We start from the raw sequence: 26,390 nt of genomic DNA, 5'->3' as shown, positions 1-26,390 counted from the left end.
CAAAGAGCTATTTATTTAAAGTCATTCTGACAGACAGTCATTTAAATTCATGGTTACGTTTTGGTCGGCCACCATCCGTTTGCTGAACAGCTGCGATGTTGTCAACACGAGACAACAGCGGCTAAATCTGCAGCGTGTTGGCGAGTTTGCAAGCTTACATTTTCATATGCATTTTGCTATGTGTTAATATCATTATTGTATATCAGAATTATCTAAATTGATTGGATGTGCGAAACAAATGAAGCAGTTTGATTTGTCATGTGCTAGTTATCGTTGTGGTGAGGCATTTGTGAAACCAGCTTTATCATCATAGTGAATACCTTGTCATTTTTGTGGAAGTGGATTAAGTGAAATGGGTGAAGAAAGTGCATTGAAACGTTTGGCAAAACTAACTCAAGACGGACAGCTGAGCTTGATCAAGGAGGAACTCTGCCAGAATGAAAATATTCGTAGCGCGATAACCAAAAAACATTTCGGAAAATCCGGCGATACACTGCTTCACTACGCAGCCCGGCATGGACATTTAAGTGTCCTTAGATATTTGGTCGAGGAGATGGAGATGGACGTGGAACTGTACAACAACGATTACAAGAGAGCTTTACACGAAGCTGCGTCCATGGGACAGGGGGAATGCGTGACTTACCTCATCACCAAAGGTGCCAAAGTAGACTGTTTGAAAAAGGCAGATTGGTAAGCACTCTAGCCAGTTTCATAAAAACTGTACTTACGGAGAAATCGCCTTTAAATTCTATTTGTAGAACAGTTAGGCTTTTACACAATCTAGCAATTATCTCAGGTTTGCAGTATGTGTCCCTTCGATAGCTCAGTTGGTAGAGCGGAGGACTGTAGAGGTTCAGTTGAAATCCTTAGGTCGCTGGTTCGAATCCGGCTCGAAGGACGTGTTTTTAACTTGTTAATATGAAATGTAATATATTAAAAGGTAATATATCAATATACAATAGGTAAACCTACGGTAGCACCATCAGGCGATTAACCCTCTTGTTATATTTGCATTAAACAATTTGCCACATATTGGACATCGTCAAGAGGTGATGCGCTGGTGGTTATTTTACCCACGTGCAAACAGAATGCGCGATGAGCGTGTCACATTTACCTGATTCAGACATTATATGGAAACTATTTTTTAATATAAAAATCGTAGATGATAGGTGTAACCTCTCTGAGTGTCGCATGAGAATAGCCTAACGAGCCTTCGATAGCTCAGTTGGTAGAGCGGAGGACTGTAGAGGTTCAGTTGAAATCCTTAGGTCGCTGGTTCGAATCCGGCTCGAAGGACGTGTTTTTAGCTCGGTAATATGTTAAAGGGTGTTATGTGAATATGCAATAGCTACGTCTACAATAACACCATCAGCGCATTAGTTCTCGTATTATATTCGCATTAAACAAATACATTGGGCATCGCCAACAGTTGACGCGGCGACAGTTATTTTACCGACGTGCAAATTGCATGCGCGATGGGCGTGCTACGTTTACCCGATTCAGACATTGTATGGAAAATATTTTTCTACATAAAATAGTAGATGGCACGTATAACCTCGCTTAGTGTCGCAGGGGAGTGCGATGTAATGAGCCTTCGATAGCTCAGTTGGTAGAGCGGAGGACTGTAGAGGGTCAGTTGAAATCCTTAGGTCGCTGGTTCGAATCCGGCTCGAAGGACTCGTTTTGAAACGTAAAATAATGTTCTGGAGGAGCGGTGGATGCAAATACATGTCTCAGTCAGTTTGGCACATTTTACCTGTTAAAATCATGGCGGTTCAAGTTCTCTAAACATCTTAAAGAAGTGTCCATAAGCATGCAAATGGGAGTGTGGTGGTCATTAAGCTAAAAGACTGTTGGGAGTTGCAGTAGTTGGTGTGTTAGAGTTATTAACTGGATGTCTGAACTGAGTCAGAGTTGGTATTTGTGTTGTTGAATGAAATAAACTTGTATTAATATAGTTACATTATTGCAAAAAAAATTGTAAGTCTCATAGACATTATATCTGTGCCTTTACATGGTAAATGCAAAAAACTGTCTCATAAATTGTGACATAAATGACTGAGGATATGATCACAGTTAGATGAACACTGTTCTGTTTATCACATTTTATCCTCTTTGTTTAATAGTTTGACACATCTACAATATGAACCACAGTTCAGCATTCTCGGTGCAAATCTGGAACATTTAGAATGTAATACCTCCACAGTGCTTAGGTTGAAAATGCAGTGCACCCAGTCTGAATGCTGAGGGGTACTTCTTTTTGGGATATCAGTGCACTTTTGAGGTTGTGCTGTGCGATCCTGCCTTCCAGGACGCCTCTTATGATGGCGTGCACAAGGAGAAATGTGGAGATCATCAGAGAGCTGCTGGAGAATGGGGCCGACCCAGCACTCAAGAACAAGGACGGATGGAACAGCTTCCATATCGCCTGCAGAGAGGGTGACCCTGCAGTGGTACAGTACCTCCTAGTGGCCAGCCCAGGAGTGTGGAACACTGAGAGCAAGATACTCAGAACTCCACTGCACACAGCAGGTACAAAAAGGGGCAATACTTTAAGAAGCTGCCAAGCACCGATCCCTAGGTCAGTATCTGTATTTTACACATTGTTGGGTGGGTTACAAGTAGGAGCTGGTAATCTCATGCTGAAAGAGGTACCTGAGGCAGAAGAAACTTGGAGGCAGGTTCACAGGCTCAAAAGGCAGGAAAGTGTAGCTTAGAGTCATGGCGCTTGGCTTATAAAGATAGCTTTCAGACATGGGTGGTTTGGTTGGGTAGTGATCCCTAGCATGAAAGTTCTGAAATAATATATTTTTTGCCATGATTATGTGTCCAGTTACTGTGTAAGTAAGGACTGTGTCTCACAATAATCCTGCAGTTACCTGGATTGTACCTTTGTTACATTTGTTGCTATACCTTTGCTACATTTACCTACATTTATTGCAGCTGTTATACCTGTCTGTTTCATCTGTTACCTGCTTAGCATAGATGCAAAAATATCCCTTGTGTTTTGAATATTAATTCAGTCACACTACATTCAGCCTTTAACTGTGTATTCACCATATCATTTTGTTGTGTTGCTCTGTTTTCCTAGCTATGCATGGCTGTGAAGATGTTGTCAGCATTCTATTGGACAGGTAAATATACAAGGTGGCAGAAGAGTTACGGTATTGATGCTGCATAGTTACAGTATTGATGTTAAAAGGAATCAGGCAGGGAGACAGGAAGCTGTTTTAGGCATTCTTACGGAATGCCTGAATCTGCTGGACTAGATTAAGAGGATGTGAAGGTGAAGGTGGAGATGTGAAGCTTTTACCAGCTTTTAAAGCTGGTACAGGCGTCTGCCAGTATTGAGAAAAAGAAGGAACACGTCTGTTGCCAAAAACAGCAGAATCTGTTTATTCAACAGGACAATACCATTTCCCTTGTTTCCCTCCGGTCTTTGGAGCCTCTTTCATCAAACATTTTAGAAACAAAAAAAGTGAAAGATGCACCGACACCTTAAGGACCCTTTGATCAGTTGGCAGAGTGGAGAACTGCAGAGAGAATGTTGACCTGTCCTTCGGCCATTAGATCAAGCCTAGCTTGAAGTGCACATTTAAAAGGTGATGATTATGAAGTAACACTGCACCTCTAGACACCAGGTTGAGGTGCCACATGTGATGTTGGTATTGCAGTTGAGGATCGTCACTGGTTCCCTTGGTTTCAGGTGTGGTTACCAGCCAAACTGCAGAGACAGCTGTGGGGTCACGCCGTTTATGGATGCTGTGAGGAACGGTCACATCTCTGTGGCCAAAATGCTACTGGAGAGGCATCAGGTACACAGGTGACTCTGTGCAATCAGGCACATTCATTCTGCCCACACTGGCACTGTCAGTGATCGTTCTCATCCACAACATATTGATCATTGAACGTATTTTACCATTTTGGCCAAATGTGGCTGTTTCTGTTTTGTTCACTCTATTAAACATAACATGGCAATGCAGAATAGTGGTAAGGAGCAGGACTCATAAAAAAAGCTTGCTGGTTCAAGTCCTTGCTGGGGCACTGCTGTTGTAGCCTTGGGAAAGGTACTTAATTGCCTCAGTGGATATCCAGCTGTACAAATGGATAACATGTATAATTGTAACCTATGTTAAGCGCTCTGTAATGTAATCTAACACTAAAACGTCACCTGTCAGTCCTTTGGTTAGCAATGATTCAGATGGTCAGTGGTCATAACATTATTTATCTGCATAATTAATGTAGATCTGTGTGTGTGTGTGTGTGCGCATACATGTGTTTGTGTTTTTGGGTGTGTGTGTGTGCGTGTATGTGCGTACATGTTTGTGTTTTTGGGTGTGTGTGTGTGCGTACATGTTTGTGTTTTTGGGTGTGTGTGTGTGTGTGTACATGTGTTTGTGTTTTTGGGTGTGTGTGTGTGCGTGTATGTGCGTACATGTTTGTGTTTTTGGGTGTGTGTGTGTGCGTACATGTTTGTGTTTTTGGGTGTGTGTGTGTGTGTGTACATGTGTTTGTGTTTTTGGGTGGGTGTGTGTGTGTGTGTGTGTACATGTGTTTGTGTTTTTGGGTGTGTGTGTGTGTGTGTACATGTGTTTGTGTTTTTGGGTGTGTGTGTGTGTGTGTATGTACATGTGTTTGTGTTTTTGGGTGTGTGTGTGCGCGTGTGTGTGCGTGCGTAGGCCTCAGCCACAGCAGCTGACTGTCTTGGAGCTCAGCCTCTGCACCAGGCCTCCCTCACTGCCGAGGAGGGGGCGCTGTACTTCATTGTGAAGGACCTGGGAGTGGATGTGAATGAGAGAGCCACTGATATGCAGCTGACTGCTCTGCACTATGCTGCCAAGGTCTGTGAACCTCTCATTTCCATAAGCAATATCTTCCTCTGTTATACTGCTGTACTCTCTGTACGGTATTAAATCCACAACACTAATGTTTAGTAAATACCTGTTAACACTTGAGAAGCACTGATCCTCCTAAATGGAAAGGGGGGGGGTGAACTTTACTGTCCCCTCAGGGCCAGACAGAGAATTGAAGAGCACATCAGGATATCCCAAAGATAACAGGCCCAGAGCAGGCTAGTGCAATGGTACCACACACTTCAAGCCACAGGCCCATGTGCACACAGCAAGCTAACTGATGAAATGTAATACAGTCATTATGAGTGCCTTGTTTGATTAGCTGCCAATCTAAACATTCCAGAAGGCGACATTCTGTATTTAGACTGCTAAAGCAAATAGTAGCTACGTCATTTCTTAAAACATTGCAGGCCATGAGGAAATGTAAGTGATGCTCATATTGTCAACAGCATCTTGCAATTAGATGTAAGTGTTTTAAAAATCATTGCAATCAATATCCAGGTTCTGCAGTTCACAATGACTTCCAATGTGTGACCTGTTTTTGTAGGAAGGCCACACAAGTACAATAAAAACCTTACTGGAATTAGGGGCTGATCTTCAAGCAAAGGATCAGAAAGGGAGAACAGGTTGGTACAGACTGTGTAAATTCCAAGCAGTGACTGTTAGCTCTTCCTTAAACATCAGAGCAGAAATAAAAGGATAGAGGTGCTCTGCTGTTACTTCAAACAGTTGATTTTATTTTATTGTGTTTTAATGTGCTAACCAATGCCCTTAGTTAAAAAGATGGTGTGTGGAAGCTGAAATGGGCCGTGTTTCTTTAAATCCTTACCTGGGCAGCGGTGTGGAGATGTTGTTAGTTTACAGCAGGTTGTGGGTTTCCTTAAAGACAGTTGCAGGGAAGTATGCCTGAATTGGTACAGTAGAATGGAGCTTTCTGCTTCAGTTCTACTGATTACGAAAAGGAAGCAATGGAACAAACCGCAGGGTACATTTTTGTACCAATGAATGATTTTACAGTTTGATGTAATCTAACCTTAGATATTGATGACTACTCATCACTATCTTAATGTAGATGACTACTACATCATCACCATGATCCAGGGCAATATAGACAGCCTACATTCTTAAGTATTAATAATTCAGCAGGGCTCCCGAGTGACTCAGTTGGCAAGTCACTTGTCTTGAGTACAATCTGAGCCCCATGGCCCAGTACTGAATCAGCTGTGTCGTCTGCCAGCAATGACCAGGAGGCTACAGAGGCAGAACAAATCGACTTCATTAGGCCAGGTTATCCTTGTCTCACCGCTCTTAGGCACCCTGCAATTTGGATGACATCAGCAGAGTACTGCCTGTCCTCCCACTGCCGCCTCTTCACTGTATTGTGCTGTGTGACCTGTAGTGTAGAAAAACAGCAGGTACCTGCAAGTGTATCAGAGGATTTTACAGTTGTCCCTCTGTTTGCGCGTCTCCAGCTCTCCACATGGCGAGTACGGGCCAGCATGCGGACACTGTCAGGGCCCTCCTGCAGCTCGGGCTCCGGGACACGGAGGATGCCTCGGGGACGATGGCCAAACAGCTCGCCAAGAAGCAGGATGTGCTCAAAGCTTTCACTCTGCACGACACCCTGGAATCCCAATAAATTATGATAAACCCCACTCTTCTGTGTGCTGCTCCCGTGTCATATGGCTGTTACTTTTTTGTGTGCTCTGACTCTTCGATGTTCTTCCTCTGGATCTGAAAGAGATTTAGGGGGACACTTATTTGTAGCGTGAACAACCCGGTCTCAGTTCATGCATCTGTCCTCCTTTAGCTGTTATTTAGCGTTTTGTTAACTCTTTCATGCGTCTTACACTTGGATGTGACACAAAGTTCAGAAAACCACATTCATTTTAGATGGCAAGATGGAAAAACACATCACCAAATTACATGAAAGAATTCAGGAAACATTGGATAGGTTTGCTTAAGAACAGTTTTACTATTTTTGCGAATCTTTTTGTTGACTTACAGTGAATAAGTATTTCGGACGTGTGAGAAGCTTGCGCAGACATGCAGACATATTTACGCTGGTTAATAGCAGCGAGTTTTAATTCAGTCCACTGACGCACTGCGTTGGGTCAACTCGCGCAGTGCCTGTCTGTTCGAGTGCAAAACAGGGGGTGCTCTTTTTACTTGCCGAATGGAATATTACAAGTATATTGCAACACATAGTATGTAAAATAATGAATATTTACACAGATACATCGAATTGACTGCGATTTCGGACTCGTTTGTGACATTTAGTTCAGGCGCTCCGTGGAGCAAAGAGACGAGGCGGTCCTTCTGCAACAGGGAAGCTGCGTGCACCAAACAAACCCGATGTTTACGTTCACAGAAATTCAAGGTAATAATACATTAAATCAGATAGTTCGGGTGTAGCACATTATTATTTCAACAGAATTAAAATGTGTAAGCATTCCGAGTTGCTTTAATTTACCACCACTACACACACATCGCATTTATGCAGAGTTGTGTGTTTGTGGCACTTCCACAGCATCGTTGCGTTTCAGCAAGCAAACAGGCCTAGCTGACTTGCTTTGCATTTTCGTCGCTCCAAGAATAAAGTAAAATGATTTTGGATAATAGAAATAGCTGGTTAACGATAACTAGGTAACGTTTTGACTAAAGCTAGCTTCCTAGGGTTAATTTAGCTAACGTTTCTTAGCTAGACTAACGTTAGTGATTCGCTGTACTTTCGTAGCGTTACTTGAATTTGAATAATTGCCTAACGACCTAATTATGTGTGTCTACAACGCAATTTTCCTGTTCAGAAACGTTGTATTCGCTTCGGGAAACGTGTGCAAACTGTGGCTAACTAGATACCTGTAGGAATCTCCTCCAGTCAACCGTGAATGTAACGTAACGCTAGTCAGCTTTCACTTTCTACCTTAGCTAACCTCAGATAACCAGTGCTCGTCAAAGCTAACGTTAGCAACTTGATCGACACAACGGAGTTGTCTGAATCAAATTCTCCAGCCATGGTTATTGTTATCTGCCTCTTTAGGGTAATTTTGGTGGTTTTAAAAGTGGCTGTGTCGGTATTAAGTAACCGTTAGCTAGCTTCTCGTTGTGCGTTGTTTGACACCTTAACGCTTCGGTACCTTATGTTGTCTGCAGCGCCGACTGACGTTTGGCCTAATGTGCATTAGATGCGTACAGTGAGTATTCAGAATGACAGGATACCTGAAGTGTGGTGTAAAGTAGTGAATAAGGAAATATGTTAAGGTGGTTGCTCCTTTAGCTAATTTAGTTTAGTGCAATGTCGCTAATTACTGTATAGTTGGATTTAATTGAAGTGCAGCCAGCTGCAGTAGCATGCTATACGAATACATGCAGCATGCACAAAGATGCACACAGCTGGGTAGCTGGAGTAAGGTGGAAAGGTAGAAATTCTTCAATATATACTGTTTTGGCTGGCATATAAATAGACTGAGTCTTCATTTCTGAGACAAAAGCTTGGTTGTTTGAATTTGGGCATTGGTTGGCATAATGTTAGGTTGGTTTTGTTAATAATGCTGCGGTCCGTTATCTCACAGTATGCCCGCTGAGCGAAAGAAGTCCGTAAACATGGATGAGAAGGAGACGTCTTCCCTGAGCAAGGAGAAGGAGAAGGAGAAGGAGAAGGAGAGAGAGCGAGAGGGAGACCGGCGCGAGAGAGGGAAGGATGAGGCCAAGGTGAGCGGAAAGAAGGAGGGCGGCAAGTCTTCGGAGGAGAAGAAGAGGCGCCTGGAGGAGGAGAAGAGGAAGAAGGAGGAGAAGGAGCGCAAGAAGAAAGAGGAGGAGAAGCAGAAGGAGGAGGAGGAGAAGAGACAGCAGGAGGAAGAGGAGAGGAGGCGGCAGGAGGAGGAGGAGAGGAGGCAGCAGGAGGAGGAAGAAAAAAGGAAGAGCGAGGAGGAGGCGGCTCAACTGAAGTAAGACTTGAGCTCTTTGCCTGGTCTGAAGCCAGAGATGTTTCCTGCCACCAGTGGCAATTCTCAATGGCCAGATGTTGCATTTTAGGTTTTGGTTATGATCGCATGCATGCAGCAGTGTGGTATAGTGGTAAGGAGCAGGTGTCATAACCAAAAGGTTAGGCTGGTTCAGTTCCACACTGGGACACTGCTGCTCTACCCTTGGGCAAGGTACTTTACCCACGGGCAAGGTACTTTACCCACAATTGCCTCAGTAAATATCCAGCTGTATAAATGGATAAATTTGTAACTTATGTAGATCGCTCTGGATAAGAGCATCTGTTAAATGACAATAATATGATGTAATGTATAGCAAAAATGTAAATGAGTAAATGATTTAAAGTCTTCATAATGCATAGCCTACATGTTTTCCCACGTGCTTCCATTCTTATTCTACATGCTGTTGTTTGAACTTGATGGTGAAATCACTGTGTGTACAACTGCTGAGCTTCGGGGCTAATAGATGCACCATAATGCGGCCCATGGATGTGCCACTGACTCGTCCGCTGATTAAAACGCTGCCTTTCAGGGAGCGTGAGGAGGGGCAGCAGCTGCACCAGGAGGCGTGGGAGCGGCACCAGTGCCGCGTGGAGCTGCGGGCGCGCAACCAGAGCGCGCAGGAGGCGCGGCCCGAGGAGGCCTTCTTCAGCCGGCTGGACTCCAGCCTGAAGAAGAACACGGCGTTCGTGCGGCGGCTGCGCACGCTGACCGAGCAGCAGCGCGAGGCGCTGTCGGCCGACTTCGCCGCGCTCAACCTCAGCAAGTACATCGCCGAGGCGGTGGCGGCCGTGGTGGAGGCCAAGCTGAAGATCTCGGACGTGGGCTGCGCCGTGCAACTGTGCTCGCTCTTCCACCGGCGCTACGCCGACTTCGCGCCGCTGCTGCTGCAGGCCTGGCGGCGCCACTTCGAGGCGCGCAAGGAGGAGCGGGCGCCCAACGTCAGCAAGCTGCGCACCGACCTGCGCCTGGTGGCCGAGCTCACCATGGCCGGCCTCTTCACCGACAAGGAGGGCCTGTCGCTCATCTACGAGCAGCTGAAGGCCATCATCGGCGCCGACCGCGAGGCGCACACGCACGTCTCCGTGGTGATCAGCTTCTGCAAGCACTGCGGCGACGACGTGGCAGGCCTGGTGCCGCGGCGCGTGCGGGCCGCCGCCGACAAGTTCGGCCTGGCGTTCCCGCCCAGCGAGATCCTCAGCGCCGAGAAGCAGCAGCCCTTCCAGAACCTTCTGAGGGAGTACTTCACCTCCCTCACCAAGCACCTGAAGAAGGACCACCGTGAGCTCCAGAACATCGAGAGGCAGAACAGGTAACGGAGGCTAGAGGTTTGTTTGGGCTCTTGATTCATAGTTCATTGATTCATTGTTCATTCATGTGCCCTTCAGGCAATGAGAAGAAAACCCAGGCTTTTTTCTTGCATCTGTATCATCATTTACAAGCTCTTCATGCAGTAGCTAAAGTCCTCACATGAGGATAACGCCATTAGCAAGCAGCCACAGTAACATTCCGGAACAGTGCCTGTTCTCATTCTGAATACCAATGGAAATTTGTAAAAACCCTGAAACTACGGTAGTTACACTTTCTTGCTGCAGATATTTGAATAAGGAGTTTGTCACATACCAGGTTTGATCAGTTCTTGAGGTGATGCAGTTGTCACCCAGAGCACACAGTTTCCAGTGAGAGCGCTCAACCCGGTGTGCTGAAGAACCCACGCCTTTTGTGTGGTTCGTCATCAGGTCTGGGAGTCTGGCAGCTCATTAAACACACGCTTAGGACACGTGTTTTTCCACGTGCAGCTTTGCTTCACGCCCCTGTGCTCTGCCTCCCCCAGGCGCATCCTGCACTCTAAGGGCGAGCTGAGCGAGGACCGCCACAAGCAGTACGAGGAGCTGGCCACCTCCTACCAGAAGCTGCTGGCCAACACGCAGACGCTGGCCGACCTGCTGGACGAGAACATGCCCGAGCTGCCCCAGGACAAGACCGCGCAGGAAGGTAAGCACCTGCTCGCACCGGCAGGGGAATGCCCACATGGTGACCGTTCCCATGGTCCACCGAGGTATCATGCACTGGCTTATAACCTGACTTTAATAGTCTATCTAATAATCTATGTGTTTGTCACCACTCTTGATTCATAAGTTGGATTGTTCTTTCAGTGATTTTTTCTGATTACTGTTGCCATTAACATTAATATAATATTTACGTTTTGCAAGTGTCAATTTAGCATGGACCGCACCACTTACAGGTGTCATTGGGTCCTGTTGTGCCCCCAGTGTAGGTCAGTCATTTGGTCCGATGGGGATGGTGGTGCGTTTCAATCATTCAGTCCCATAGTGTGTTTGATGCGGTTTGGTCAATGGGTCCCACAGTGATGGTGGCATGGTGCATGGTCCCAGTGTGACAGTGGTGTGGTGCAGTCATTGGGTCCCAGTGTGACAGTGGTGTGGTGCAGTCATTGGGTCCCAGTGGCGAGGTGCAGTCATTGGGTGTGACGGTCGTTCTTCTGTGTGGCAGAGCACGGCCCAGGCATCGACATCTTCACGCCAGGCAAGCCTGGGGAGTATGACCTGGAGGGGGGCATCTGGGAGGACGAGGACGCGCGCAACTTCTACGAGAACCTGGTGGACCTGAAGGCCTTCGTCCCCGCCATCCTCTTCAAAGACAACGCCGGCCGAGACAGAGAGGACGGCAAAGGTGCAGAACTCCTCCTCTTTCTCTGTCCCTCCGTCAATGGAGCAATGTCCGTCCCTTCCTCTGTCTGTCTGTGGAGCAAAGAGTTTGGTTTGCTAATGACATACCGCATACCAGCTGTGTTTTGCCCTCAGCCAAATGGAATGCTCGTTTTTCACTTTAATGCAGCTCATGACAGATGTAGATGTATTTTTATGTGTGCTTGCTGGAAAGATCTGCTGACAGCGGTGCTCTGCTGCAAACTCCCATCCCTCTGTTTGTAAGTTCAGTTTCCATACCCTACTGCTGTTTATTGGCCAGGTATAAATGATGTCATAATGTATTATAGTTAGAGCTCTGCCTCTACCCTGTGTCATGTGACCCCCACTGCTTCAGATGCCAAAGAGGGGAAGGACAGTAAGGAGGTGCCCACCACGGAGGAGCTGGAGATGGAGCTGGAGACGCTGGACATCGCTGACGACGCCCTGGAGATGGAGGCGGGGGAGGAGGTGGAGGGCGAGGAGCTGCTGGATGAACAAGGTGAGGAGGAGCCTTACGATGTGCCGCATGGCGAAGAGCGAGAGGAGGGAGAACAGCATCACACTGTCTGTTTACATTAGCGCCGCCATTAGCCGCAACCTCTGAGATCTGTTAAATTTTAATGGGGGTGTAGCTGAGCAGGTCTGTATGGGAGAGCCTGGCATACACACTCAGGGTAACCTAGGGTCACTTAAACCACATGATGTGGTCATTGAGCAAAACTGATAAACAAATTCAGGATCCATGTTCTTGCAGCTTTTCTGTGGTTGAATTTCCATGGACTGATAAATGATATAAGTTAAGGGGCCTTATGTGTGTGTGCGTTTGTGTTTGTCTGTGTGTCTGTAGAACAGGACGACGAGGAGGCTAGCACAGGATCCCACCTGAAGCTCATCGTGGACGCCTTCATCCAGCAGCTGCCCAACTGTGTGAACAGAGAGCTGATAGACAAGGTAAGAACTGAAATACTGAGGACACAGTGAGGACTGCGCTTCGTCAGACTTACAGGACTGAGAATGAGCACTCTGAGCTTTGTTTATACCACACACAGGGGTAATCGGCATACAGAAAAGGGGTTGTTACAGTCATGGCTATTGCTGAATGCATGTGCTCTGGTTATACAGAGACCGCAGAGGCACTGTTATAGTAATGACTAATGCTACAAGCTGTGATCTTACACTTGTGTAATGGTACATTAGCACACTCTCAGTTTAGTATGTGTACAGTGATGTCTTATATCATGGGGTCTTGTTTATTGACAGGCTGCGATGGATTTCTGCATGAATATGAACACCAAGGCCAACAGGAGGAAGCTGGTGCGAGCTCTCTTCACTGTCCCGCGCCAAAGGTAGCAAACGCAGTCACAGTCATTCTACCTGTTCTCCACCTCCAACCTCATGCCTATTCCCAAACTCGAACGCATTCGTGAGCTCTGACTCGCTACCATTCAAACCCGGGAGCATTCATAAACTGATCCAGTATGATGCCTTATTACGTTACATTCATTTATATTGCTTTATAAAGTATGACAAGCCTGTGCCCTCTGTCACAGGCCCTGTATAAGATTCTCTGCGCTCTGTGTCACAGGCCTTGTGCAACATGCTCTGTGCTCTGTGTCACAGGCCTTGTGTAACACACTCTGTGCTCTGTGTCACAGGCCTTGTGTAACACGCTCTGTGCTCTGTGTCACAGGCCCTGTATAAGATTCTCTGTGCTCTGTGTCACAGGCCTTGTGTAACACACTTTGTGCTCTGTGTCACAGGCCTTGTGTAACACACTCTGTGCCCTCTGTTGTGTGCTCTCAGGCTGGACCTGCTGCCGTTCTACTCGCGGCTGGTGGCCACCCTGCACCCCTGCATGAGTGACGTGGCGGAGGACCTGTGCTCCATGCTCAAGGGGGACTTCCGCTTTCACGTGCGTCACCGGGGCCGGGGGCAGCTGGCATCAGTGCTGTTTCGCAGGGATCCCTCACGAACTGGCCTTTTCCCACACCAGCAGGGTTTAACAAGCAGCTACATTCAGTTACAGTCAGCGGCGTTGTCATCTGCCACATCAACACACGACTCTCTGCCTACTTTGTGACCAGCACACATGATCTGATTTCTGATCGGAGGTTTCTACTCATAGATCAACCCCCAAAAATTCCGTGTTACACGAGTCTGGTGTTGATCACCTTTATTATGAACCCAGGGCTCAAACTTCATGATCACAATGCCGGTAAATGTTGGTTTGGAAGACACGTTGCCCCATATTACAGGCCACAGATTCCACATCCCCAGAATGTGTTGTAACGATGAATCTGTTTCTCTTTCATCTCAGATAAGAAAGAAGGACCAGATTAATATTGAAACCAAAAACAAAACTGTGAGGTTCATCGGCGAGCTCGCCAAGTTCAAGATGTTCTCTAAAACGGACACTCTGTATTGCCTGAAGGTATGTTTTTTGTCTACCATCAGATTCTGAAGTTTCTGAGTTTCTGAATAAAGACATTAAAGATTAATATGAATAAAGTAAGAGACTTTGTATTCTCTGCTTTTTCTCTGTTATTATTTCATGTGTGTTCTGAGGTGCCCCAATTATGCAATTTATTACCTGTATTAACCTTCGTTCTGCAGTGTGATGTAGTAATAACTGACTGTCTTTCCCCTTGGTTCTGCAGTGCGGTAGAGTATAGTGACACCTGAGCGTCTCTGTTCTCTCTCCTGTAGATGCTGCTGTCCGACTTCTCCCACCACCACATCGAGATGGCCTGCACTCTGCTGGAGACCTGCGGCAGGTTCCTCTTCAGGTCCCCAGACTCCCACCTGCGCACCAGCGTGCTCCTGGTCAGTTCTGTCTCATACACCTCTGCAGGGTCAAGCCAGTCCCTAACCACTCCCAAACCAGTCCACAACCAGTCCCTAAACAACCCCAAACCAATCCCTAACTGTTGTTGACCATTTTATACTTACTGGCTTCTTTGCCCGGTAGAATATGCTGTCCTTGTTCACTGCACATTTTTATTTGAAGGTTATTGTGCTCTTTTTTTAAGTCTGTAAGTTCTGTAAAAATTAAAGAGCTAGTCAGAAGAGTTTTCGTAACTACACTGATAAAATATATGCGATAAGTTTCTTTTTACACTGATTAGGTAACGCTCTGTACAATGTAAAAGACATCCACCTTGTAAACACTCTGTACTGTTGCATGCTGATTGGGTGTCTGTCCCTACAGGAGCAGATGATGCGGAAGAAGCAGGCCATGCACCTGGACGCGCGCTACGTCACCATGGTGGAGAACGCCTACTACTACTGCAACCCGCCGCCCGTGGAGAAAGCCGTGAGGAAGAAGAGGCCGCCCATGCAGGAGTACATCCGAAAGCTCCTCTACAAGGACCTGTCCAAGGTCACCACCGAGAAGGTACCGCAGCAGCAACCAAACGCAAACCCATATCAGGCTTGCTCATCTTTACTGAGCTACACTGGTGCACTCAAACCTTTCCTCCAAACCACACAAGCACACTGTCGTGTTCTCACTTCTCTACTGAGCTACAGTAGCAGTCAAAAGTTTGGACACATTTTTGTTTTTTAATAATATTTTTAATATTTTCTACATTTTAGAATAATGGGAAGGACATCAAGACTATGAAACAACTCAAATAGAATTAGTGACCAAGAAAGTGGTATAAACAAGTCAAAACTATCTTATATTTAAGATTCTTCAAAATGGCCCAAAAATATTTTTTAAAATGAAAATTTCTTGGAAAGAGATTCATACGTAGGCATCAACTTCACTATTTATAATTATCTAACAAACAAATTTCAAGCATTTAAGCATACGTCTTTAGATCAAAATGTCTTTGAATGCGAGTTTTGCCATTATCTTAATCAGGTGTGTCCAGACTTTTAGCTTGTACTGTATACATTACATTACATTGCATTATTTAACAGATGCTCTTACCCAGAGTGACTTCCAAATAACGTGGTATACAACCACATTCATGCACTCACACCACTCTCCTGAACCAAACAACCATATGAACACACTCACACCTTTCCACTGTACCGCATGACCTCATAATCATGCTCACATCTCCCTGCTGAATCACATGACTGTTTCATCACTCTCACACCTCTTTACTGAGCCACACTGTGGTCTGTGGCTGAATGAGTGATTGACAGGTGTGTCTCTCTCTGTAGGTACTCAGGCAGATGCGGAAGCTGCCGTGGCAGGACGTGGAGGTGAAGAACTACCTGATCTGCTGCATGGTCAACATCTGGAACGTCAAGTACAACAGCATCCACTGCGTGGCCAACCTGCTGGCGGGGCTGGTGGCCTACCAGGAGGACGTGGGCATCCACGTGGTGGACGGGGTGCTGGAGGACATCCGGCTGGGCATGGAAGTGAGGACACTGAGGGGGATCAGATATGGGGGGGTGGGGGGTGGGGGCAGAAGTACAGGTGAAGAGACGGGGGGGTGGTGGGCAGACATGGAGGTGATGGGTTGTAGATGGAGTTTGGGGCAGATGTTGGATGTGACAGTAGAAACTGAAGTGATTGTAGCCACAGGAGCAGATCTTGGGGCAAACTGTTGCTGGACATGCAGTCTGGTTGCAGAGAGCTGGAGAGATTGCACTTTTTGTCTGTATATGAAAGAATTAACAGTAAGGAGATAGTAAAATAATATCATTTACATCAGTGCCCTCAGGAAAGCTACAATCAACACATTAAGACTGCTGATATATTGCCAGCTCCATTTCACCTCTGCATTTTGAAGGTCATTTCAGTAGAGGTAACAGTAGCAGTGTTAAAGGTGTCCTCTGGAAGTTATTTCAGTAGAGGTAACAGCAGCAGTATTAAAGGTGTCCTCTGGAGGTTATTTCAGTAGAGGTAACAGTAGCAGTGTTAAAGGTGTTCTCTGCAGGTTATTTCAGTAGAGGTAACAGCAGCAGTGTTAGAGGTGTTTACACTCTTTCACCTCTGCTCTCTGCAGGTGAACCAGCCCAAGTTCAACCAGCGGCGCATCAGCAGCGCCAAGTTCCTGGGGGAGCTGTATAACTATCGCATGGTGGAGTCGGCCGTCATCTTCCGCACCCTCTTCTCCTTCATCTCCTTTGGGGTGAACCCAGACGGGACGGCCAGCCCGCTGGACCCCGCCGAGCACCTCTTCCGCATCCGCCTGGTCTGCACTCTGCTGGATACCTGCGGCCAGTACTTTGACCGCGGCTCCAGCAAGAGGAAGCTCGACTGCTTCCTCATCTACTTCCAGGTTCGTCCGAGTGCCGTCACATGAGCCCAGAGCTCCATATGATCTGACTTCTCATCATGCAGTTTAATCAATGGAATAAATGTGTTCAAATATATGTCATTTTCAGAGCAGGTCTGGGTTTAATTTTTGCAAAGAGGGAGGAATCTTTGAATTGTAAAACCTGAACACTAGAGGGAAAGGGCAACAGTGTGGCACAGTGGTAAGGAGCAGGGCTTGTAACTGAAAGGTTGCAATACTTTCAGTACTCAACATACAAGTGCCCCTGTAAAAAAATATCCAGCTCTATAAATGGTTGCCCTGGATAAGAGTGGATAAGAGCGTGTGCTAAATGACCATAATGCAATGCAATGAAAATACAGGGCTACATTTTAGAGAAGGCCTATAAAGAGACATCAGCTTCCTCTTCGTAAGGGTGTAGTTTAAATACAATGTGAGTGACGGTGTGTGTGTGCCTGCAGCGCTACATCTGGTGGAAGAAGAGCGTGGACGTGTGGACGAAGGAGCACCCGTTCCCCATCGACATCGACTACATGATCAGCGACACGCTGGAGCTGCTGAGGCCCAAGATGAGGCTGAGCGCCTCGCTGGACGAGGCCGTGCAGCTCGTCTGCCATCTGGAGAGGGAGGTGCTCGTCAAGCTGGGTGAGAGAAGCGTGCCGGACCACGCTGTCTGTGCAGTACCCTCTCTGTACTCTACACACGGGGAAACATGCTGAACCACACTCTACACGGTACACAGTGTAAACCCTACACACAGAGAAACACATAAAATCGCACACTGTACATACACTGCAGAATGCAGAACCACACACAGTGTACAGCACATAGTCTGCACTCTGCACACAGAAACACATGCTGAACTGCTCATCCTCACTACACAGTGGGAGATCCCATCTGTTTGCGTTGATTTTGTGGGTTTCTGTTCATGTGCTTGAAGCTTGAACATCTGCCCTGCTTTGTGGCATAATACTTCATGTGTAATGCACTTGTTTCTCTGAACCAGTCAGTAATTCTCAGTTCAGTCCTGCAGATCTCAAATTTTTGTTTGTGACCCGTTTCCCATTGGATGTAGTGTTCAGTAGTAGTGCTTTCAGTGTTGAGCAGCTGCATTTCCTGGTATAGGAAACTACCAAGCCTGTATGAAACAGAGTGAATCAGTCTGCCAGCAGGACAATGAAGGACGCCTATAGAGCCTACAGAGCATCTGTGTGTCTGATGGCTGCTCATCAGAGTGGGGCTGTCACCAGCTCTTCCCCTGTCTCTGTCTGCTTCTGCTCACACCTTCGCCCACAATGCAAAGGGAGTGCCAGGTACTCGCATGTCTTCACACACTGAGGCATAGGTGAACATAGAGACATCTGTGTGACAGAGGTCAGCAAAGCTGCTTTTTTGTTTTGCAAGGTTTTTAACTGTTAAAGTACTGGGCTCAGGCTCCTGGGCTGAAACTGCCCCCCCCCCCCCCCCCCCCCCCACTGGGAATAGAGCGACACTGTGACAGTATGAAACTAGTAGTCAAAGTAGTCAAAGGAAGTGGAGCATTTAAAAATGTGAATATGTCATAATGGAAATGTCAGTTCCTTTGACTCCAATGAGTCAGCTTCACTCAAGGAACCTGCATCAGACCGACCGCGTTCCAGTCAACCCAAAATTCCCCGCTGTGTGTGCGGGGGTGGCCTCGTCCCGGGAGGCGTGTGAGCGGTTCCCTCCGCCGCGGCCAGAGCGGGGGCCGTGTGTGCCGAGCTGCGCCCGCCTCTCCGGTTTTCCCACATCGCATTTCTTCCGCCCCGATCGGCCACATTCCTGACGGCTCGGGGAGTCTCTGTCTGACAGGTTTCATCTGCCCTTCCTGTCTGACAGCATCTGAGCTCTGCAGTGCATTGTGGGATTTCTCCAGCCACTGTGCAGCTGCTTTTAAATAACATTATTCAGTATTGCATTGTTTATGGGTAACTTGAAGTTTAATCTGTTTGAAGGTTAATCCATTCAACAATTTCTGGTGTAATATGTGTTTAACGAGTTACAGCGCTGGAATGTTTTTTTTACAGCAGTGCTGACATCAGCATTACATTTCCAATTACATAAAAGCACTGAAAAGTACAGTGCAGAGGATACTTCTTGTGTGTTTGTGGACATCAAGAGGTCATCCATGGAAAATGGTTATGCTGACATATATTTACTATTAATGCGTTTGTAAGATTTCTGACGTACTTCCTTGCCTGCAATGTGTTGTGTGCTCTATGATTTACTATACAGTACCATTTGCAAAATGACCATAGATTACACTCTAATTGAACTCTCATCTGCTTTCATGATATGTAGAAGTGTTCAGTTGCACTTGTTGTACCGAACACGGACAGGATGGGCTTAGCATGGGGGTAGAAGTCTTGGGTTGCTGTGTTCTTTGTGGATGCACACGCTGTGGAGCCGTTGCAGTGCTGGTGGCGTGGCAAGAGAGGGCGATAGAGAGCAGCATTCCAGCAGCAGATGTTGAGAAGCTCTTAGTCCCGCCACAGCAAACAGTAACAGTTTCTCATGGTGTCATGCTGGAATGTGAAAAAGGATGCATTTAATAAAGCCTCTCAGTCAGTGTATCAGGAAGTATGAGTCTGAGGAGTGCATGTCATTAAGAGAAGCATGCTTGGAGTGTGTCTGTGTGTTAGAGAAATGCGTGTCAGAGGTGTGTGTGATGGTCCTCGCCAGAGCACCGAGCAGCTCAGTGGTGCCATCACTGTCCTGCGGTTTGACCTGCGGAGATCTCTGAGCAGATTGTCAGTATTCATTAGTGTGGAGTTGAACAGAGAGTTCAGAATGCATTGTCTGCCCTGCCTGTAAGAAGGATTTATGAGCTAATTGTTTTCCCCGTACCTTGTCCGCTGTCACGTGTTGCTACATCTCCGCCCGGGAGTCACATTCTTGCACTGTCTCTTTCGCACTCCTTGCCTACTGGCAAAATGAAGGTCTCCTTTAAACCCTAGGCTGAGCATGGTCTCCCTCCACTCAGCTATTTTTCAGTGTTTAAGTAGGTTATGTGCAGGATTAAGGCAGAACCATTGGACATATTTTAGATGGTTTAATGTAATCCTGGGTTTCAGTGTGTGTGTTTGTGTTGTGTGGATAATGTGATTATTTTGAGAATGCTCATTGAAAGTCTTTCAGAATGCTGAATTCCAGGCAAAGAGTGGCTCTGTGGCCCAAAGTGTGTTTCATGAATGGCTGTTGAAAACAGACACCCTAATGCACCCAGGCTGGCTGTTACACAGGGTTGACCTCCATTTTGACCTTTAATGACCTTTGACCCGGCCTCCAGGTCTGGCCATGGAGAAGGACGGCAAGTGCTCCAGCGCCATGGGAGAGGGCGGGGCTTTAGACGAGGAAGATGACGACGACGAAGAGGAGGGTGGAGCCGACATCGAGGAGCAGTCAGGGAACGAGAGTGAGATGAACGACGTAGAGGAAGAAGTAAGTGAGAAATGAAGTCAGAGAGACAAAAAGCCAGTCAGTCAGTCTTTCAGTCACAAGCGGCATGTGAGTGGGGATGGGTTACAGTGTATCACTCTCATCAACCTCAAACACATTCTCTCACAGTTATGAGCAAATCAGTATTCCACAAAGGCCAGCGTGTGACTGAACCCTTCATAGTTAATCCATTGTTTAAGGGCTTATAGCATTACGGTATACCCTTACATTCCTGTGTGGTTGCCAAACACATATTTCTTCATGACTCTGTTTAGCATAGGTATTTAAACCCAGTTTATGGAAATCAGTCTATGGCATGCCCAATGGTTCTTCCTCATTCTCCCCTCATCTGTTGTTGTAATTATTCTTTTTAACTGTGCAACAAAGCATCCTCTTTAAACGGTAGGGTTGAGAACAAATGGCTGGGGTTTGCAGGGGAGTTTTCACCCAGAGGAATGACGGCGACGTGACTTGGATCGTCATGCATCGTGCACCGTTTCCCATGGTGCCGCAGCTGTCAAACAGCGTGGCATGCGAGGTGAACAGGGTGGAACGGAGATAAGCGCTTCGCTGTGGGAGAAACGGAGCGTGTGAACTGTGTCCACGGTCATGGAGAGTTCACAGCTCCGGCTGACGGTTACGCCACTACTGTCAGAGCTGAACCACTGGTGGTCCCACCGTTCAGACTGAATGTGTTCTCCAGAGTCAATTCCAGCCCTCAACTCAGATGAGTTGAAACGTCTGATCTTCTGAAGCAGTAGGGGCAGTAAGATTATAGGCACATACAGGTACACCTTTCAGCCCACTCGTATGAAAGGGATGAAAGGGTCTCTTTTTGAGTGGTGGCCTCTGTGCTTCAGGAGGGGTCTGAGAACGAGGAAGAGGAGAGGGAGGAAGAGGAGGAGGAGAACACAGACTACCTGACGGACTCCAACAAGGAGAACGAAACGGATGAAGAGAATGTGAGTGGTCTCCTCATGCTGTGTCCACCTGCTTTAACCTGTGTTAGGCATACGGCACTGTCTGCTTCCTCACTGGCGGCTGCAGAGTTGACTCTTGACTCTTCTTTGCTCCTTCATCGGGAGCTGACCGTAAACGGTTGTGGTCAGAATGAGACTTGTCTCTGCTTCCTCAGGACGTGACCATAAAGGGCGGGGGGCTGAAGCACGTGGCGTGTGCGGAGGATGAAGACTTCATCCAGGCCCTGGACAAGATGATGCTGGAGAACCTCCAGGTGCCTCCAGTTTCCTGATCTTGTGACTGCCGTGTGTTTCAGGATGTGTAACCTGCTGTTCAGTGTTATTAGAGGAGAGATGACATGTGTTTGAATGGTCCTGGGTGGTGTATGTTTCTGTGGGCTGTGCTGTGTGTGCAGTGAAATTGCACCACCTGCTTTCTATTTGTCAGTGTTTTGTCTAAATGTGTGCTGTAATGAATGTGACTGCGTGTAATTGTGAACTGTAGTGAGTGTTACTGTGTGTAATAGCGTGCCATGGTGAGTGTGGCCGCGTGTGATGTAATTGTATGCTGTAACGGGTGTCGCCGCGGTCTCTCTGCAGCAGCGTAGCGGCGAGTCGGTGAAGGTGCACCAGCTGGACGTGGCGATCCCGCTGCAGCTGAAGAGCCAGCTGAAGAAGGGCCCGCCGCCGGCCTCCAGCGCCGAGCCCGAGGCCGACATCAGCGACACCATGCAGTTCGTCATGCTCACCAGGAAGGGCAACAAGCAGCAGGTGAAGCAGAGAGGGAGCGGGTGTAGCGCACCTGTTCAGTGTGTCTAATGCAGTCTGTGTTCAGTGTGTCTAATGCAGTCTGTGTTCAGTGTGTCTAATGCACTCTGTGTTCAGTGTGTCTAATGCAGTCTGTGCTCAGTGTGTCTAATGCACTCTGTGTTCAGTGTGTCTAATGCACTCTGTGCTCAGTGTGTCTAATGCACTCTGTGCTCAGTGTGTCTAATGCACTCTGTGTTCAGTGTGTCTAATGCACTCTGTGTTCAGTGTGTCTAATGCAGTCTGTGCTCAGTGTGTCTAATGCACTCTGTGTTCAGTGTGTTTAATGCACTCTGTGCTCAGTGTGTCTAATGCACTCTGTGTTCAGTGTGTCTAAAGCTGCCTGTGCTCAGTGTGGTTAAAGCTGCCTGTGTTCAGTGTGTCTAATGCACTCTGTGCTCAGTGTGTCTAATGCACTCTGTGCTCAGTGTGTCTAATGCACTCTGTGTTCAGTGTGTCTAATGCACTCTGTGTTCAGTGTGTCTAATGCAGTCTGTGCTCAGTGTGTCTAATGCACTCTGTGTTCAGTGTGTTTAATGCACTCTGTGCTCAGTGTGTCTAATGCACTCTGTGTTCAGTGTGTCTAAAGCTGCCTGTGCTCAGTGTGGTTAAAGCTGCCTGTGCTCAGTGTGTCTAATGCACTCTGTGCTCAGTGTGTCTAATGCACTCTGTGTTCAGTGTGTCTAATGCACTCTGTGTTCAGTGTGTCTAATGCACTCTGTGTTCAGTGTGTCTAATGCAGTCTGTGCTCAGTGTGTCTAATGCACTCTGTGTTCAGTGTGTTTAATGCACTCTGTGCTCAGTGTGTCTAATGCACTCTGTGTTCAGTGTGTCTAAAGCTGCCTGTGCTCAGTGTGGTTAAAGCTGCCTGTGCTCAGTGTGTCTAATGCACTCTGTGTTCAGTGTGTCTAATGCACTCTGTGCTCAGTGTGGTTAAAGCTCCCTGTCCTCAGTGTGGATAAAGCTCCCTCTGCTCAGTGTGTTTAAAGCTGCCTGTGTTCCATGCTCTCTCTGCAGTTTAAGATCCTGAACGTGCCGCTGTCCTCTCACCTGGCCGCCAATCACTTCAACCAGCAGCAGGCAGAGCAGGAGGAGCGGCTGCGCATGAAGAAGCTCACCCTGGATATCAACGAGCGGCAGGAGCAGGAGGACTACCAGGGTACACACGCGCATACGCACACGCACACACATGAACCCATACCCTTTAAAGGATAGCATAGTGTCAGTGTGGGAGGTGATGGATGCATAACTCTGCGCTTTTGCTTTTCGGTCATCCTACAGAGATGATGCAGTCCCTGGCGCAGCGCCCCGCCCCTGCCAACACCAACCGCGAGAGGCGACCCCGATACCAGCACCCCAAAGGAGCGCCCAACGCCGACCTCATCTTCAAGACTGGAGGAAGGTAAAGCCTGTGACAGTGCTCTGCACGTCTGTCCTACAGAGACCGCAGTGTCTGCAGAACATCTGCACTGAACAGACTGTACACTCTCTGCAGAACATCTGCACTGAACAGACTGTACACTCTCTGCAGAACGTCTCTCTGCAGAACGTCTGCACTGAACAGACTGTACACTCTCTGCAGAACGTCTCTCTGCAGAACGTCTGCACTGAACAGACTGTACACTCTCTCTGCAGAAAGTCTGCACTGAACAGACTGTACACTCTCTCTGCAGAACGTCTCTCTGCAGAACGTCCCTGCAGAAAGTCTGCACTGAACTGAACAGACTGTACACTCTCTCTGCAGAAAGTCTGCACTGAACAGACTGTACACTCTCTCTGCAGAACGTCTCTCTGCAGAACGTCCCTGCAGAAAGTCTGCACTGAACTGAACAGACTGTACACTCTCTCTGCAGAAAGTCTGCACTGAACAGACTGTACACTCTCTCTGCAGAAAGTCTGCACTGAACAGACTGTACACTCTCTCTGCAGAAAGTCTGCACTGAACAGACTGTACACTCTCTCTGCAGAACGTCTCTCTGCAGAACGTCCCTGCAGAAAGTCTGCACTGAACTGAACAGACTGTACACTGTCTCTGCAGAAAGTCTGCACTGAACAGACTGTACACTCTCTCTGCAGAAAGGCTGCACTGAACAGACTGTACACTCTCTCTGCAGAAAGGCTGCACTGAACAGACTGTACACTCTCTCTGCAGAACGTCTGCACTGAAGAGACTGCACACCAGGGGTGTCCAAACCTCTCCTGGAGGGCCACTTGTCCTGCATGTTTTAGATCTCTCCCTGCTCCAACACAGCTGATTCAGTTGATCAACTCGTTATGAACTCCTGAAGCTGCTGTATAGCAAACTGATCATTTGAATCCGCTGTATTGGAGCAGGGAGAGATCTAAAACATGCAGGACAAGGGGTCCTCCAGGAGAGGGTTGGACACCCCTGCTGTACACTCTCTGCAGAACGTCTCTCTGCAGAACATCTGTACTGAAGAGACTGAACTCTGAAAGTCTCAGTGAAAGAGAATGCACACGCAACTGGGATTTTTTGTAACAGACTAAGGAAGCAAAGGTCTGCCTGGAGAAAGACAAATATTTTTGAGATCTTTATAAAGTTGTAAATATTGTAGGGTTCCCACTAAATTACAGTTTTCTTCAATATGGCTATATTAGCCTGTTAAATACCTATTTTTTGTTTACGATGCATTTTCCTGTTTAATTGGGGGTACAGATAACAGAGGAGGGCACTTTGGCGAGAAGGTTTTTTGTAGTGCATATTTGTACAGAGAGTCTTAGGTATTTCAGTGGGCAGGCTTTGGGGCGGGTCCTTCAGCAACGGTCCAACCCTGTGCTGCAGGAGACGCTGACGAGAGGCGGAGCTTGGGGAGTGACTCCACCTCCGGCTGACTAACAGCAGCAGAGACCCCGCCTCCCCCACGGCTGCAGGAGGAGCAGCTGTCTGCAGCAGGGGGGGCGCCAACAGCGAACACGCCCGCGTGAGACCACCAGCAGCACCGAACGGCCAACCCACCCCACACACACACCGGGGCACGGACTGCGGCGTGTCCGCCTTTTAATCCTGGGGAATCCACACCCAGCTGAGCCGGCTCAACCAAACAAAATGAGACAACGTGAGATAGAGAGAGGGGGGTGGGGGGGTGGGGCAGAAGGCCAAATTCCACCCAGGAATGTCTTCTTTGGTTTTTCTGGATCTTTACCTGATGCCCTTCAGAGGGAATGTTCTGGAGGACACCGAGATGATGAGGGAGACGACACCACAGCCGGGGGGTTTGAGAAGAAGGGCCTACAGTGTGTGGGAGGTGTGCGTTTGGGTGGAGTTTGCTCCTCGCCCCTCCAGCTAAAGCTGCTTGTTACCACGGTCATGACCCTGACTGGGGTGGTTCTGGGAAATGGAACTCCCAAGAGCAGAGAGGTGCAGGGACGTATGGACGGACAGACGGACTGACCAGTTCTTCAACAGACAGAGAAAAAATATGTTTATGAATAAATATATATGCAGTTTTTAGTTTAAATTCCTAACAGGGTGGCTTTCTCTTTTGGAAGGTTTTACATTGGCTTGGCCACGCCATACTTGCTTTGTGTGGGTGAGAGTGTGTTTGCAGTGCTTTAGTTTGAGGAAGACAGTGCACTGTGGAAGTCACCTGTGATTGATGGCACCTTTGACGTTTGTGCTGATTCATTAAAATATTTTGGTTAGATTATTCCTTTGTGACTGATTGCTAAAAACCTATGTTTGCATGGCCTTACAGCAGCAGCTCTGTACATGTCTCTGCCCAGTCTGCAATAAAATGTGGATCTGCGTACTCAGGCGTGTCTTCATTTCAGGGCCTCGTACCTCAGATTTGTAACTGTTTTCTGAAATCCATGAAGTGCTGTCATTAAGACATAGCTAGCAGATCTGTTCCATCTCAGTTCGGTCAGTTCGGGGAATGAACAGAAATACTCTACTCTGCCGGCTTGGTAATGAGCCGATCCACTTACTGACTGGTTAAGAACACTAATCTTTCATTGTGGTGGACCGCAAAGTGTTACAGCCCCAATGTGTGATGACAGATTTGAGTGATGGAACTGATTCATGCTTCTCTGTACTATGCAGTTTTTCTGTGTATAACTTTAACCTGTTTTCGCCTCTTGTTATTAAGCCAGGTTGGCGTGAACCATAATCTTATTGTTCTTGGCTGTGATTGTTTTAGTTTTTCATCGGAGAACTACTAATTATGGTCACATGGCTGTTGTTTAAGCACTTTGTGGTTGGTCAGTTTGTGAGTAAATGGCCAGGCAGTGAGCTGACAGCGCTGCTCTGGGAGGATTCTGTGCCACTGGGGTGAGGCCATCTTTGGCCTGGGCGGTTCTGTTTGTCTGGCTGTAATTACAAGGCCCAAACTCCCCCGTTTCCTCTCCCTTTCTCCGT

At 47.4% G+C, this 26,390-nt stretch overlaps 2 protein-coding genes and 3 non-coding genes across 6 annotated transcripts; all 5 read left to right on the top strand.

Moving 5' to 3' along the window:
* The first annotated feature begins 130 nt into the window (after positions 1–130).
* ankrd16 (ankyrin repeat domain 16) lies at positions 131–6,502 on the top strand. Its single transcript, XM_036520384.1, has 7 exons — positions 131–690; positions 2,312–2,532; positions 3,092–3,134; positions 3,707–3,815; positions 4,680–4,841; positions 5,401–5,479; positions 6,326–6,502. The coding sequence occupies exons 1-7, from the start codon at positions 353–355 to the stop codon at positions 6,490–6,492; spliced, it is 1,119 nt and encodes a 372-aa protein (XP_036376277.1). The 5' UTR covers positions 131–352; the 3' UTR covers positions 6,493–6,502.
* trnay-gua lies at positions 813–898 on the top strand. The gene is given in 2 exon segments: positions 813–849; positions 863–898. It is a non-coding gene; the product is annotated as a tRNA-Tyr (tRNA).
* trnay-gua lies at positions 1,211–1,296 on the top strand. Its single transcript is given in 2 exon segments — positions 1,211–1,247; positions 1,261–1,296. It is a non-coding gene; the product is annotated as a tRNA-Tyr (tRNA).
* Positions 1,592–1,677, top strand: trnay-gua. The gene is given in 2 exon segments: positions 1,592–1,628; positions 1,642–1,677. It is a non-coding gene; the product is annotated as a tRNA-Tyr (tRNA).
* Positions 6,503–7,166: 664 nt separating the features above from the next.
* Positions 7,167–25,099, top strand: LOC118772023 (regulator of nonsense transcripts 2-like). 2 transcript variants are annotated; one of them, XM_036520259.1, is made up of 22 exons: positions 7,167–7,233; positions 8,426–8,800; positions 9,369–10,148; positions 10,671–10,831; positions 11,351–11,530; positions 11,903–12,046; positions 12,395–12,498; positions 12,808–12,893; positions 13,351–13,459; positions 13,865–13,978; positions 14,254–14,370; positions 14,756–14,941; positions 15,721–15,924; positions 16,515–16,790; positions 17,249–17,432; positions 20,098–20,249; positions 21,107–21,208; positions 21,382–21,480; positions 21,806–21,976; positions 23,030–23,171; positions 23,294–23,414; positions 24,816–25,099. In XM_036520259.1, exons 2-22 carry the CDS (start codon positions 8,427–8,429, stop codon positions 24,823–24,825), a joined length of 3,816 nt encoding a protein of 1,271 aa, XP_036376152.1. In that variant the 5' UTR covers positions 7,167–7,233; position 8,426; the 3' UTR covers positions 24,826–25,099. The 2 variants fall into 2 exon arrangements, with proteins under 2 accessions (XP_036376152.1, XP_036376153.1); XM_036520260.1 differs by lacking the exon at positions 24,816–25,099 and having other exon boundaries at positions 23,294–23,418.
* The last annotated feature ends 1,291 nt before the right edge of the window (positions 25,100–26,390 follow it).

The sequence above is a fragment of the Megalops cyprinoides genome, chromosome 25 (genome assembly GCF_013368585.1).
Source record: "Megalops cyprinoides isolate fMegCyp1 chromosome 25, fMegCyp1.pri, whole genome shotgun sequence".
Taxonomy (NCBI): domain Eukaryota; kingdom Metazoa; phylum Chordata; class Actinopteri; order Elopiformes; family Megalopidae; genus Megalops; species Megalops cyprinoides.
This window is presented reverse-complemented; position numbering and strand designations above follow the sequence as displayed.

What these genes read in the sequence shown, in the direction of transcription:
- ankrd16 (XM_036520384.1), top strand. Translation starts at nt 353, where the DNA reads ATGGGTGAAGAAAGTGCATTGAAACGTTTGGCAAAACTAACTCAAGAC. An exon ending in GTCAGCATTCTATTGGACAG is followed by an intron (nt 3,135 to 3,706) that starts GTAAATATACAA and finishes CCTTGGTTTCAG; the next exon opens with GTGTGGTTACCAGCCAAACT. An exon ending in TGCTACTGGAGAGGCATCAG is followed by an intron (nt 3,816 to 4,679) that starts GTACACAGGTGA and finishes GTGCGTGCGTAG; the next exon opens with GCCTCAGCCACAGCAGCTGA.
- LOC118772023 (XM_036520259.1), top strand. Translation starts at nt 8,427, where the DNA reads ATGCCCGCTGAGCGAAAGAAGTCCGTAAACATGGATGAGAAGGAGACG. An exon ending in ACAGAGAGCTGATAGACAAG is followed by an intron (nt 12,499 to 12,807) that starts GTAAGAACTGAA and finishes GTTTATTGACAG; the next exon opens with GCTGCGATGGATTTCTGCAT. An exon ending in TGATGCTGGAGAACCTCCAG is followed by an intron (nt 21,481 to 21,805) that starts GTGCCTCCAGTT and finishes GTCTCTCTGCAG; the next exon opens with CAGCGTAGCGGCGAGTCGGT.